General features: G+C 39.4%; 1 protein-coding gene across 1 annotated transcript in view; it reads left to right on the top strand.

The window, feature by feature from the left end:
- The window catches only part of kcnc4 (potassium voltage-gated channel, Shaw-related subfamily, member 4), a 24,713-nt gene extending 12,854 nt beyond the window's left edge, over positions 1–11,859 (top strand). The window contains exons 2-4 of the mRNA XM_005732834.1: positions 4,496–5,432; positions 6,102–6,278; positions 10,102–11,859. Coding sequence (XP_005732891.1) covers positions 4,496–5,432; positions 6,102–6,278; positions 10,102–10,169 — 1,182 coding nt within the window. The 3' untranslated portion in view covers positions 10,170–11,859. The remainder of the gene's footprint in view (positions 1–4,495; positions 5,433–6,101; positions 6,279–10,101) is intronic.
- Positions 11,860–15,783: the final 3,924 nt, after the last annotated feature.

Raw genomic sequence — 15,783 nt, 5'->3', positions numbered from 1 at the left:
CCCTTTTCCGGCTGAGAACCATGGCCTCAGATTTGGAGGTGCTGATCCTCATTCCCGCTGCTTCACACTCGGCTGCGAACCGTTCCAGAGCGAGCTTTATTTATACTCACCAGAATAATTAATGGTACTTGGAAAAAATAGATTATCAGTAGATGTGTGCAGCCAACATTTGGATCTGACTAATGATGAAACATTATTTTATTTTAAAACACTGTTGCAAGTGATGCTAAGTAAGGAGGAAGAATTTTTCCCCTCTTCAACAGGTTCAGGAATGGCACCAACAAGATGTATTAACGCTTCTGTGTCATCTGAATATTTCTGTGTTTTAATGTGAATTTAGAGTCACACAAAATGAAACTACCTCCACACTTAAAAGCGTGATGATTGGTGTTAATGATGGAGTTTCACTGTGGTGATTAGTTTGTACCTGCAGTTTGACACGTACAGATTTTAAATTCTACTGCTGGGTAGAAGATGTCTTTGGTAACACTGTGCGGCATGAAAACGTGCATAAAGGAACAAATTTCAGAACTCAGGAATGACCTGATACAGTAGCTGATGTGTGATGTGTGTTTCCTACCCTCAGATTAAATAAAGAATAGCATCTAGAATCTATATATATCTATAGATAGATATCACAAAAGATTAATTAGCATGGAAGTAATGAATATGTAGTTAAGTCTGTCTGCTTCTTATTTTGAGAAGAGCTTTGCACATTATATATTCTGGGTCTTTCAGTGAGGGAAGAGACGTAGATGTAGTTTTAAGAATTTATGACCAGGTAATTGAACTTTTATGAAACCATCAGACAGCAGCTATTATTCAAAGCAGATCCTTCCAACAGATCTCGAAAGGATCTTTAAATTTTTGCTGTCACAACGCCTGTCTCTAGTCAGTTAGACATTTGCTGTACAACCTGGTGGAAATTCTGCGTAGTTTGTTCCATTATGACTTCCACAGCTGCTTGGGAGAGTGCAGCCTCTTTCCTCATTACAAATAATGGTCTTCTACTCCTCACTCAATTATACTAACAATGTGTGATTAAAGGTTTTTGTGAAATGACAAAGTATTGAATGTTGAGGATGGATGGATGGATGAAGGGAAGGGAATTAACGTAGGAGGAGGAAGTTGTTGGAGTTAATGGCAGGAGGAGGCTCAATATGGGGGCAGGTGTTGTGTCACCTGAGCTGATTACGGCCCCCAGATAGTACCTGGAAAAAGAAAGAGAAGAGAGGGATGCCCATGATTGAATAAGAGGAGATGAGAGGAGGGAAGAAAAGATGAATGGATGGGAATAGAGAGCAATGAGATAAGGTAAATGGATGGGGGTGAAGAAAGAGTGGATTGGAACCAGACTGGACTGAATGGGTTTACAGGGCATAAGCAGACTTGACAGGTCATTAGCTGAATATGTGGCTAATGTGTGCAGCTCTGCTGCCACGCCTAAAACAAGTAGTTAACATAGTAATGTCCAACTTGGGCTTATGGTTTGGAAGCCCTGTTACTCTCGTTTACTTAAAGTTAGAGCGATTGGATATTATTCAGTTTGGTATTCTGCTGTATTTAGGTAGAGTTATTGTACAGCAGCTTGTGTAAATGTGTAATTACAAAGCATACATCTTGTGCAAGTTTTCTACCCCCCACTAAAGAAACTGGAGTCAGCTCTGTTGCCTTTCCATTATGCAAAGCTAACTTTGTATTCAGGCGGGAAGCCAGGGGGTAAATTTGGTTGAGCTACCACAAACACCACCACTCCAACATCCTCTTGATATAATTCACTGCTGACAGATGGAAAGAGATGACTAGTGAGAGCCTTTTATGAGACATTCAAACAAACTAGCAGCATCTGAAAAGCTACTTTTAGCTCCGGCAAATGTATAGATATTGGGGTATTTTTTAGCTTTATCATATAATTATGGTGTTGGTATAAAAAATTATTAGGCCTTTTTATCTTGACACATATATATCTATAATCAGTTCTTGCGCTGTTGTCCTATAACAGGTTTCGTCTGGTGTTTACACGGAGCTCCACCTTTCAGGGTTAACATTTGAGACCCTCATACAGCACGTGAAGAGGGACTGGGACAATGGGAAGTCCAGAGGGGGTTGATGAAATGCTGGCACCATGTTTTATTAATTGAGCCTGGAAAATGAGGTGCTGTAAAAGTGGCCGGGTCTTCAGAGAAGCTTAATTATTTGGTGCCGGCTGCATATCTGGCCCTTGTCTGCAAAAGCTTTCTAATAGGAAAGCACTGAAGAGACGACACATTGAAAATATATTTTATATGAGCATGCATGTCTGTGAGCTAGATACAATGAATGGAGATAAATTAGCGCTTAATTAAAAGCTTTTATTATTAGAGTCTATGTTGACATGGTTACACCCCTTAGTTTCAGTCACTAAAAGAAAATAATTGTTAAACATCATTTTTGTCTCTTGCGATCTGTGACTCTCACATAATGAGCACTGTTAGTGCTGATGATGTTTGGGGAAAACGTGCCTGCAGAGCAGGAGATCCTCCTGGGGCACAGTTTTGCTTTTACCTCCTTCCCAATAGTCCTGTGCCTCAGTCGTCATCTTCTCAGGGGATCAAAGCAGTGAGCACCTCAGGGACAAATATAAAGGTTTTAGTGGTTACAAGCTCCACAATATGTGTTATGCGTGTTGATTTATCTATTTAGGGTTTGTTTTTTTTAAGTGTGCAGTATCAAGTTTACTCCAACTCCATCAGATGTCCACTTCTTATTGTTTTATTCTAATTCCACTGTGAATTAATGTTCCCATTGAGCCTTTCAGTGCAGTATTTGTTCTTTTCCACATGTGATTTAGCTGACTCATATGTGAGATTCCCTCAAGGGAGAAAAAATGGCAAAGTGCATGCAAGTTCCAGTTACATATTTATCCAGCTGGAAGGTTAGAAAGGCTGGAGAGGCACTACAATTTGCCCAGGTATCAGTAAACAATAAAGACATATCATGTATGAGTAAGCACACAGCGTTAACACAAACATAGACGCGCACAGCCATTGTGCTGGACCAGGTGAATGCTGTGGAGCCACATTGTTCATTTTGCCTGTCAGCAACCATAAAAGCTATTTGACCCTATTTTTCATATAAGGGAAGGCTTGCATGCAGAACACATGCTCTAAAACACATGTGGAGGCTGTAAGGCGTTCAGCATTCTCTCCTCTCAGTTTTGCATCAGGACACTCTGCTTGTTTTTCCCTTTCTGTTTCCTTTGTGAGTCATAGAGTGATTTGTGTTGTAAAAAATAAATAAATAAAATGATATGTTAAAGACTGTTCATATTATTTTTGCAGGTAGTGGTGTTGTTACTGTATTAGCGCCCCCTGCTGTTTGTGCCCGTCTAAGCCAGCGTTATTAGAATCACGTCTTCTGTCAGCATGGTTCAGTCTATATTCATGGAAAGTAATTGGTGTTAAATTGGTCTGTTTTCTCTGAGAATATTGTCCTCGCTCTCCCACAGACAAAGAGCATTTTCAAATAAGCATAAAGAAAATGCCACCTACTAAGTAGAGCTGTAGAAGACAATCTGAACCATTATTTCCTGACAGGTAAATAGCATGCCCTGAGGAGGCAAAGTGGTAGAATAATGAGTCTGATGTTTCTGAGGGAGGGTTTCACTTGGACTGGATGACTAACTGTGAGCTTTTATTTTTTGAGCTTAACTATTCATAACATGTGCTTGCATTTGGTTCAAAAAATACATTCACTTTGTAAGTAATTATGAAAGCGCATGCCAGCAAGCCATACGAGAACTCATTAGGACCTTTGCTTTCATCTCAGTTACACAGATGATTAGTGGATGATTGTGAATGTTTTGGATTCGGGTTTAGTTTACTTGGCAAAATTTTACATGGAGACATGTTTAAAAAATTGCGTTTGTTAAACCTGGGAAATTGTTTGAGTATAAACGTTAACTTTATTAATTCACAGCTATCTTGCTGCTGCATTAGTCAAGCTACTGGACAAATGTTCCTCTGGAAATGATTCCAGATATAATTTGGTTGTTTGTATGTGTCATATTGTTATTTTTTTTCCTGCTTTTTTGCATTCGGTCAGTATAGTTGGGGATACTGAGGGCTCATTTTTATCCTCCTATGTGAAACTCGCTTCACAGGCAATGATCAGTCACAACAAACTTAAATCATTAAGTTGTTGTGCCTGAGTTAAGTTTTCCAGTGATACATAAATACAGTGTTTGCTTATTGTCAGTCAACTGACGCTCATTACCTCCCCCAGAAATAAAATCCTTCAACACACGAGAGTTGATTGGCACATCCTTTTTTTTAAACTTTGAAGTTTGAAGATAAAAGAGGTCTTATTATATACCGTGTTAATTGAAAACTCGTTTCTAGCATGGATGCATCATGCAGATGGTGGTTTGAGCTTTAGAAACCCTATACTGGCTGTTCACTAATTGTGGGTTGACATAACATTGTATTGATTAACAGTCATTATCTTTCTCCTCCAGGGAGTTGCACTTGCCTCTCTCTTCTTCATCCTGGTGTCGATCACCACATTCTGCCTGGAGACCCACGATGCCTTCTATGAAGTGCAAAACTGGACGGAGCATGTTGTACAGGGCAACATGACAAAGAACATCACAAGGAACGAAATAGTGACCAACCCAGTCCTCTTCACCGTGGAGGGCATCTGTGTAGTCTGGTTCACGTTTGAATTTCTGGTGCGCATAATATCCTGCCCAGACAAAGTAGTCTTCATCAGAAACACGCTCAACATCATTGACTTTGTGGCCATTCTACCATTCTACCTGGAGTTGGCTCTGAAAAGTCTGTCATCCAAAGCTGCCAATGATGTGCTAAACTTCCTCCGTGTGGTCCGGTTTGTTCGAATCCTCCGGATTTTCAAGCTGACGCGCCACTTTGTAGGCCTGCGTGTCCTGGGTCACACGTTGAGGGCTAGTGTCAATGAATTCCTCTTGCTTATTATCTTCTTGGCGCTAGGTGTGCTAATCTTTGCCACCATGATTTACTATGCTGAGCGTATTGGAATCCAGCCTAATGACCCCACAGGCTGCAATCACACGCACTTCAAGAATATCCCCATCAGCTTTTGGTGGGCAGTGGTCACTATGACCACACTGGGCTATGGAGACATGTATCCACAGACGTGGCTCGGCATGATGGTAGGGGCGCTTTGTGCACTGGCTGGGGTGCTGACCATTGCTATGCCGGTTCCCGTCATCGTCAATAACTTTGGGATGTACTACTCGCTGGCTATGGCAAAACAGAAGCTGCCAAAAAAGAAGAAGAAGCACAACCCAAACCCTGATGCTCCAACTGACTCAGCCTCGTTTGGGAAGTCAGAAACAAACTCGCACAGAGACAGTACTCAGAGTGACACGTGTCCACTGGCTCCTGAGGAGAACATCAGTAGGAACCGCTCAGGTGAGGCTACAGTACAATTTTTAAACTCTCTAAAATGTCAGAGGCATGTTTTCTCACTAACCATTTGTTGTGGCTACCATGCAGGTGACGGTGTTTCACGTGCTCAGGTTTTCTGGGGCAGTTTTGTTTTTGAAGCACACACTATTTAACCTTAAGCAGTAACATGGTTTCACTGGAGATGCTTCCTGCCAAATGTTCTCTTTGTGCCCTCACTAAGAGTAGTGGGGGCAAAAAAAGTGTTTCAGTCTATGGAGATTATTTTATTACTTGAAATTGTTCTTGGCAGCACCAAAAAACCCCATCCATTCACTTGCAGTAGGTTGGAGGACAAACCTGTGCAACATGTGTGAACCATGAAAACTGACCTTTTAATCTTAAGTTGCACTGTATCAATGTTGCACTGTAGTAGTAGTACAAAGAGCCATCGTGTTTCAAGTCTTGTACTTTGTAGGTTTTGTAGAGTTTGCTTGACAGATGAACTGCACTTAGTCACAATGACAGCAACGTACTGTGATTAAATTAGCTCTCCTAGCATCTCAGTCAAATTGGATTTCATCACAGAAAAATACCAGTTTTGTGCAATATACCTCTGTCTGCCTTTGTGTGGGCCCTCGGGTCTGTATCAACTTTGCCATTTATGTTGGCATGTATTTTTGTCTTCCTGTCCAGACTCCAAACAGAACGGGGATGCAAATGTGGCCCTTTCAGATGAGGAAGGCTGTAGTTTGACCCAGCCGCTGTCCCCCAGCGAAAAGTGGACATTGCGGTGTTCCCGAGGCCGAGACAAGAATAAGAAAGAGGGCACCTGCTTCCTCCTAACCTCAGAGAACCCCAGCGTTCAAACTGGTGAGTACGTACATGCTGCATTTGAGCCAGATATGAAGCTCCAAGTTTAGCATTTTGGCTGTCACTACCTTGTTGATTTGAAAAAATAAGTGCGGGTTGGATATGACTGACAAGCTGAGGGATACTGCATACTCACACAGAAATAACTTCCAGTTCTATGGTAGCATAGCGCACTTTAGTGTCTGTTTTACTCTAAATTGGACCACTGTTGCTATATTCAAGATATGTTAAAGCATCAACTGACAAAGTAAAGTTGTTGGAAAAATGTTAACTGGGGTAAAAAAAATCAAAAGAAAAGTAGGATCATTTTCACAAACAATTCCACTTTCTTTTGCAATGACTAGCATTACCCCTTGCTGGCTTTAGCCTTAACTTCACTTATGGAGTACATGCATGTAGATTTTTCTACACAGTTTATTCTAAAATATTGAGACAATTGACTATTTTCAATATCGTCATGCTAAAATTTTAACAATACCAATTTTTTGCATCCATACGTAACTCCTGGTTTTATGCTAATATGTAAAATTATGACCTTATATGTTAAAATTAAACCTTATATTATAAATTAGCTATGATAGTAAGTATAATTACTGAAGATCAAAGAGTTTAAATATGCAAGAGGCAACGAGGGAAGGGGAAACAGGTGGGGAACTAAACACAGCTGAAGCTATTTAAAGATAATGAGACAATGGAAGTCAAGCAGGAACACAACACAACAACAAGAACACAACGACAAGAACACAACAGCTACCAAAATAAGTAACAAATGGGAAACGCTTGACATAGAGAGGCTTAACAACAAGATATGAGGGGACACGGGGCAGGAATTAAGTTAAACTATAACCATGGCGACAAACAGAAACTAGATTGCAAAATAAAGCGAAAATAATAGTAAGAAACCGAAAGACTGGATTGAACAACTAATCTTGAAGAAATCATGTAGGAAACATGTGCTAAACAAAGACTGTACAAAACAAAAATTCAAAGCTCAGGCAACAGCCCAGGTTCCATGACATACATGAAGAATACAAAGTTAAAGGGAATTTAATGTTTTTGTTTTATACTACAAGAATAATTCACAGATTGAGGAGGAAAAAAATGAGAAGAGGAGCAATGTTTTCTTTTTCTTTTATAAAATATTTAGCCCTGAGGGGAACATGAATATCTTTACCAATTTTTTGGGAAAGATGTTGTATAGTTGTGGGATGAATGTTTTTGTCTTACCTGAAGTGTGAGTTTGATTGACAGAGTGATTGACAGATAATGCCATCACAGTTTCCTGCTGCTAGCAAGGCTAAAAGGAACACAGTGTTTTGTCTTTTTTCTGATTCTGAGTATGCAGAGTGCTAAGATGCTTTCAGTGGTGCTTATAAGCTAAACTTCATACCTACAGTACATGGAGTGTGCATTGTGTGGCAAGATATGAATACCTGTAAAAAATTACACACAAAAACACAAATGTTTAAGAAATGTAAAATATTAGTAGTTACTTGTAGCAAAGTTTCAATAATCATCATAAATTGTGCTTATAGTTGATCTAACAAAAAGAACAGAGAGATGAACAGCACAACGAATGTTTCCCAGGACCCTTCAAACCGGGTCGCAGCAGATGGCCCCGCCCCTCCCTGAGCCTGGTTCTGCCGGAGGTTTCTTCCTGTTAAAAGAGAGTTTTTCCTTCCCACTGTCGCCAAAGTGCTTTCTCATAGGGGGTCATATGATTGTTGGGTTTTTCTCTGTATCTATGAAGCGCCTTGAGGCGACTTTTGTTCTGATTTGGCGCTATATAAATAAAATTGAATTGAATTCAAACACCTGTCTTTCACCTCTAAGGGAGTAAATCCTGTTTCAACCATTATTTACCACTCAGATCAATAGAAAATCAATTGAGCTCTAATTGCATCATCAATCTCTCTGTGTGCACAGTTAGTACTCAGGTTAGGATTAGTGCACAAGTGTTCGCAGGGTACCAAGCCTAGCATGTGAGGAAAAAATGATACAGTTAAAGACACAAGATGAAAATCATGACTTGAATTGTTTATTTATTGACTTCTAGATCACATCAGCACACATAACTGTGTAAGCTACATGTTTGTATGCAACGCTATTATTCTTAAACAGAAGATGGGGGGTGAGGGTGAGACAAAGTTGCTGTAATTCTGCTGTGACCCTGCCATCTCTGTCTGCTTGAATGACCGCTGCATCTCATGTCTGAGCTTTCCAAACTACCCAAAAGCCTCTTGTGAGAAGAGGCTCTATATTTGGCAGCCGTGGATTGATTCCTGACACCCTGAGCACTATCCAGTCAACATCCTGACAATTGTGTGCAAACAGTCCAACATTGCTGAAGGTGTTTTGCTGAAACCCTGCACTTTGCGGAGGTTTATTTCACTACCAGGGTTTATCATAACTGGGGCACTTATGGTAGCTTTTCTCCTAGGAGAGTACACCCATGTATTTTTTTAACAGCTCATTATACAGAAATGTTCCTGAATAACTTGTCATTGCCTGAAGATGTTGATGTAAATTGGTGCTAGTTATAATGGCATGTTGTCATATGAACAAAATAAAATATAATTTAAAAAAAAGCATGCACAATTAAATCTGTCCTAAATGAGAAGAAGTGATGTTTGTGGACAGGTTTACTCAGGGGACGAAGTAATCTGTCACTATATAAATGTACAGCCTCACAAACACAATGAAAATGACACAAATGGGGTGAAACTGTCCGACCTTGGTTTCATACTGAGCTTTCTAATAATGGAAAATTGTCTGGTCAGCTCATGAGATCACCATATAAGCGCTATTCTGGTCACAGAGACAAAAACAATAGGAAGCTGAGAAAAGCCAGAACACCTTAATACAAATCTGTGTGTGAGAGAGAGGAGGGGGGGTAATTCAATTCTTAGCCTGGTATCTGGTGAGTATGTACATAATGATATCCCAGTCTGTTACAGTGGATTATATCACACGTACACAACACATTTTAGTGCACATTATCTGCAAGAAGTGCTCAGTGTTTAGTGCTCAGTGCAGAATTAAAAAGAAAAAAACTCAGTTGTTAGCCAACATTTGAAAGTCGCTTTTTAGAGCTATGTGGCAAAGGGAGATGGTTTTGGTGAGTTACAGGGTTACAGGATATAAAGGTACATCTAATATTTCACTAGGGCAGTGTGGCTGTAATTAGAGGAATAGATAGATGGATGCAGGCTTGAAGATGCCTGGATGGTTATCAGGAACAGGACAAAAAGACAGTGCTTTTGCAGTGACTAAGGTCATCACAGGGATTCAAAAGCACATTGTATTTGTGTATTTGTGATGAGATAACCACCCGTTTGTGTGCATAATAGTATAGCAAACAGTTCAAGTGCTGCAAGAGGAAGTGGCAGGAAGCTATACAGATGAGAAGAGGAAGGTTTTCCAAGCTCAAGCGAGCCGCCATATTCCCAAGTGATTCCTCCGATATGATTCCCACTAATAGGTTTCCGTTAACAACACGGATGGTCACAGTGAAACATCTGGCTCCCATGTGAAGTTCAAATAAAAGTATTGTTTTTGTCTGTGAAATAGAGTTAAAATATTAACTGATTTGTTGGTTGTTGAAAATAAAGATTTTAATAGTCAAGAAATACGTTTAGTTTTATTATTATTATATGTATCAACATTTTGGGCTTCTTCTTTCCTAGGATTAATTAATAATGGAGGGAAGGGTGGTGACCCCGTTGTTCTTAGGTTGTAGCACACTCGCTTGGGTCAGTTTCAGTGTTTTTTATGCTAAGTCACTATATTTCATTGTCATTCTGTCCTTTGTGTTTCCTGACAGAGAGCTGTAAAGACATCCTTGCGGCCACGGGAAACTATGCTCAGCCGGAGGTCACCACTCTGACCTGATGCTGATTGGCTATGAAAAGGAGAAAGAGCGTGATTTCCTCAGTGGCGTACACTTCCCTTCCTGAATGAACTGCTGAAGAGATTCTTTGAATTCAGGATGAGAACTTTTGTTTTAAGTTGCATTTATCACATGTACACTTACTCACATGTTAGAGAGCATTTTGCATGTACTGCATGCTCAAGCATTGTATGATACTCCAAAAAATGGCTACCATTCATATGCATTTTATTTAGTGGATATGTCATAGCTTGACTCCAAGGCTCTGAAAAAAGCATCACAGATTTATTCGAAAGTGACGTTAAGGTCACTTCTCTGCCTGATTTGAAGTCGAGAAAGTGTGATATCACATTCCTCCGTGCACCAGTTGAATCTGAATCTGGCGTTCGGTCACTATAATTCAAATTGAAGCCACACACTCGATAATCTGGGTTTTCAAAAAAGACACTCTTAGTCAACTTGGATTTAAAAAAAAAATGTAATTGTGAATATTACATTTTACAGACCTAAAACTTAAAGAAAGTTTTCAGGGGCTTTTGTGAGTCTGTTGTAAAAATCCTTTTTTATGTGTTGTTACATTCGTTACCATGTTACTTTCTATTATCATGTGTCTATTTTGGGAGTCAACACACATCAGCAAAACCCCTACATTGTATAAGGAGTGAGAAAATCTGCTTGTGAATATAGGTTTGTACAGCAAAACGCCTACTGTGAAAAAGGACAAGATGGAAACTTGAAGTCATTGATCGATGTCAACAAATTAGACCCACATTTTTTATTTTATTTTATTATGTGGTCTCTGTTCTGCTGCTTTTTAGAACCAACCACATGGAAACATGCAGATACTTTGCCAGGGACTAGATGTGATACGAACCCGGCCAGGAAACACATTGTTTGTAAATCCTTGTACAATAAGAGTTTAACAAAAGAAAAGAAAATCAATGGAGCAGTATTGTCTGTCTGTTACATTAGCTATACACAATTGATGTATCATTACTGGTTGAGTGAGGACCAAATGTAGACTCAATTAGATTAGATGGTAAAAGACTTTCAGTACATGTTGGTAAAGATACATACAGTACAATATCATCATCTCCACTTGTGCCTCATGTTGAGTAATGGAGTTTAAATGTGTGCAGTAGTGTAATTCAATTGGTAAGTTAACACTTCTACTTGTATTGTAAAAACTCTGTTACATATTTGGAAAAGAGAAGCAGGAGTCTTTTTCTTTTTTCAAGACTTATAATCTAGTCCTCATGGTCTACCATAGTGGCCTTATGTTAAATAAACAAAGGGAAAGCTCATTTTACCTTCATTAGAATCTTTCTATGCTGATGCAGATGTTTGTAATATATAAGCACAGCTGTATGTATGTAGCACAGTGCAATACTCTAGGTCATTAAGCTCTTTTCTTGTCTGTTCATGTGGATGCAACGTTAAAATTGCTGTTGACCAATGAAAGCTTATTTTAATAATTCACCTTTTAAGCCTCATTTCCTGTTTTCCCTGTTCCGTGTATTCAAATATGACGGTCAAGCACAGTAGGCTGGTTTAACATTTCCCCAGTATGCACTGTGTAGGTGACCGTGATGGTTTTTAACCCGGTAAGATGTCATGTGTGTATGTATGCGTGCCTGTTTGAGTGTGTGGGTGTGATGTTTAACCATGTAGGCATGCATTTATATGCAGAAAATCAAATAAAATCAATTTCTTCACAGATGTTGAAGATAAACTGAGCGTCGTGCGTTGTTATTTTCATTCACAGCTTGCATTGCATCCACATATTCTTCCCACTGCACGTTGCAAAGTTTGTGTCATCACAGCACCTCTACTGTATAGCTATTTATAGAGCGAACACCAGACTATACAGGTTGATGCTGTGCTTGTTCAGAGTGGTGTAACGGCAGTCACAGCTGTGCTTCCTGCTCTCCTGAGCTTCCACGATTATGTACCAAAGGTGTAGATGACTTACAGAACACGTCTCCATGGAGATTTGGTATGACAGGCAACGCTAATTACTGCTCGGCTGCCTCCGTCTCCAACTCTCTCTGTGTGCCACATGCAAGAAGCGCCACTCTTTCTATCACACACATCCTCACAGACACACATGCATCCACCTCAGCCCAGCATGATCGTCATTACTGTCGTTGCACACGGGAAACATTCTGATGCTTGGCAATACAATGCAAAGCACTATGGCAACAAAGGGAGGGAGGATGGCAAGTTGTCATGGGTAAGTGTAAAACAAGAAGGCATGTATTCATAAAAAAGGTACACACCGTCTTTTACTAAAAGCTCTGAGGACTGAGAAACTGGTTAGACTGAGATAAGAAGCATGACAAAATGAAGATGATGCTCTTATTATGTTTCCTAATCTCAGTTTTACAGAAATTAAAAAGTGTGGAAGTTACGTGCACTTGCACAACTACTGGATGTGACTGAAATGAGTTCCAGTTATTTAAAACATGGAACATTTGTGACTAGAAACATGCAGTCATATAAACAATTTTCAATTTGCTGTGGTTTGGAGGATTTTGTTAAAATTATTGCGAAAACGATCAATTATTTTGAATAAAACTGACATAGAAATGAGAGATGAAACGGTGAGACTGAGATAACGAGATAGCATTACGGCTATCGTAGGCAGGAGCTTCACGGAGTGATACGTACTGTGCTTCAACATAATATTACCGTATTGTGTGTGTGTAACCTCTTTTTAAGTTTTGTGGATATTCTACATGGTTATGCTGAGGATATGTCGGCCAGTTTCCACTGGAAATGCCTTTTGGTTAAACTGTCAGCGAGGAATTTGCATTTGCACTGTTAAATTTTTATATAACTTTAATGCACATAAAGAACAGCTGCTTGTTTAAGTGAAAATACATTGATGTTTTTTTGGGGGGGTGGGGGGGGGTTTGCACTAATAAAGATGTGGAGTTGTAAAGCATTTTGTCTAGTGTCAATTATATCGTCAGTTACATTGCTATCGCAAATTTTCAAATGTATATCGTGATAAATATTTTTGGTCACATCACCCTGCTCTAGTAAATAGACTACTACTTTTAAAATACTTTTCTATTCAATTTGAGCTCACTTGAGCAAGTGGTTTCTTACTACAAGCCCCATGCATACAACACTTAAAAAAAAAACAACAACTTAATGTTCCCACACACATACTTGGATTGGTGCATTGAGGGGCAACTTGGAATCTTGCCCAAGGATACTTTGAGGTACAGGTTGGAGGATAGGGGGTTGGACAACCAATGTTCTGATTGGCAGACAACCTACTCCACTCCCTGAGTCACAGCCAACTCAGCAAGTAAAGGAAGAGAAAAGCACAGTATAACTAAAGAAGAACAAGTATAAAAACAACCAACCACCCAACCAGAAAAAAATAGATAACCAGACTTACAAATCCGTCTGGCAGGAAACCCAACCAGTAGTTTAGTTCAGCTAAAGAACATTTCTGAGCTGTTTACATTTATACTGCAAACGTAACTTGAAGTAAGCCTTCTGATGGTGAAATCACTTTTGGCCAGTGCTCAGATTTGGAGTGACTGTTAAAATGCCAAATAAGCCAGTGATACAGTGCAGGTAAGTAAGGAAGTGGTAACAGTAGCTAATATGTTACATAGAAGAGACAAAAGAAACTGAAATAGGTTCAAAAACACTTAGAGAAGATACTTTCCTGTAAACTGTGTTTTAGTAAATACAGCAGATTCCAGTCAACCAGTTTTCCTGATTTCCTGTTTATGTGGGATTGAGGCTGGCTTTTACATTATATTTATTAAAACCACTGCCTCCAAGAGAAAATGGGAGTTATTAATGGACTCCACATTTTAAATATTAAAGAGAAGAGATTGGCTGGTTCTGTGCCATCTAGATGCATTTTTGCTTGTTTAAACATTTTAGATTTTTTTCTTCACTTTTTGCAACAAAGCAAATCCATGCTGCCAGTTGCACAATTTAAAGAAGCACCAGAATTCCGTTTATTTCTAAGATGCTGTTAAGCTTTTTATATTGTGGGCGAATGAGGTGCATGGGGTGACTGATGCATGAATGTTATTTGTTTCTAGTTTCTGTCTGTAAGAGCTGGTAATTTTTGCTTCATATTAGAATGTACTGTTCATATATTACAACTGGAGTCAATGCACCAGCGCAAAAGCCACATGCTTACAACATACAACACAAATGATCTCACTTACTCCATGGGGAAATAGCACTTTAACAGCCCTCTGTAAATTTATGTTTTATGTCTCTCTGCTCTGGGGTAACTATTGCCCAGCTGGAACATTTGCTGAAGGCTGCATTTTAATGACTATATTCACACAAAGCAGTCACCTGCTAGTAATTGATCGTTTTTCCGTACCTGAATAACTACGTTAGTGATGCAGCTTTGGAGGGGGGCTTGGAGAAAGATGAGTGACATGTATCAGGATGTGATTCATGAAATAAGATGAGCTCAGTAGAGGAAAACCAGTCAGAGATGGAAACTGGGCTTGTCCTGTCACCCTTGATTAGGCCTTTTTATTGTTTCCCCTTGTTACTTCCATGATTTTTTTCCTCCTTTGTTGAAGGTTGTCATGACAATATTGAGCCCAGTTTCCATGGAGAGAGGCTGAGCCTGAGCCATTTCACAGTTTGATTCACTGGTGCAACACTGTGGAAAAGAAACCATCCTGACTTATTTTGCCTGGTGGCATAATACACTTCTTCTTTTTTATGTGGCTTTACGTGTATGTAATGCAGAGGGTGACTACTAATGTTATTTGAAGGCTCTTTTGCCATATGTTTAAATTATGCATCATTATTGGCATACGGTGGCCCAGCAATTCTAAAAGCTCTGTGGTGTGTGAATGTGTGTGTGAATGGGTGGATGACTGGATGTGTAAAGCGCTTTGGGGTCCTTAGGGACTAGTAAAGCGCTATACAAATACAGGCCATTTACCATGATTAAAGCATGTGAAAAGTTAGGACTGGATCAATTCATTGAACTGACCTTTGCAGAATTTATTCAGGTTACGAGACGGTCTGTGCATTTATTCACATCCACCGCTTGCTTTTCTGTTCTGAGTGACAAAATGTTTCCAGGCTCAGAAGATATTCAGAAGATACTTTTACCTATCTCTGCAATTTAAGATCACAAGTGCATGTTGTAATTATTGTTTCAGTTCTTTTGTCAAAAACAGTTGAAGCAGCTTTGAATGTCTGCAACGATGCCATATCAAACACATCAGAATCCAAAGCAGCTGCACCACACTCAGAGGATTGGTAGAGAGGTTATGGTTGCTATGCAGATGGCGCTTTGGGGCTCAGCTTTCTTTTTTCAACTTTTCTCTCTTTACTTTCTGAGTTCAAGCATCATGCCACTTTAAAAACAACCTCAAAATTGCCTTTCAGAGCTCGAGCAGATGCTCAGTAAAGCTACACATCCGCCCGAGAGACGCCATCATCATTATCATCTGCTGCTTCTTTAGTACTTGGTTTGAAATTTAAATCTTAATGAAATAAAATTACTAACGTCTTTATTTTAGGTCACAGTAAGGTTGTGACACTGAGGACACAAAGACACAACTTGTCTTTTCCTATAAATTATCTTATATTTGAAAGAATAAA

The sequence above is a fragment of the Pundamilia nyererei genome, unplaced genomic scaffold (assembly GCF_000239375.1).
Source record: "Pundamilia nyererei isolate P.nyererei 1_Seehausen unplaced genomic scaffold, PunNye1.0 scaffold00049, whole genome shotgun sequence".
Lineage (NCBI taxonomy): Eukaryota > Metazoa > Chordata > Actinopteri > Cichliformes > Cichlidae > Pundamilia > Pundamilia nyererei.
This window is presented reverse-complemented; position numbering and strand designations above follow the sequence as displayed.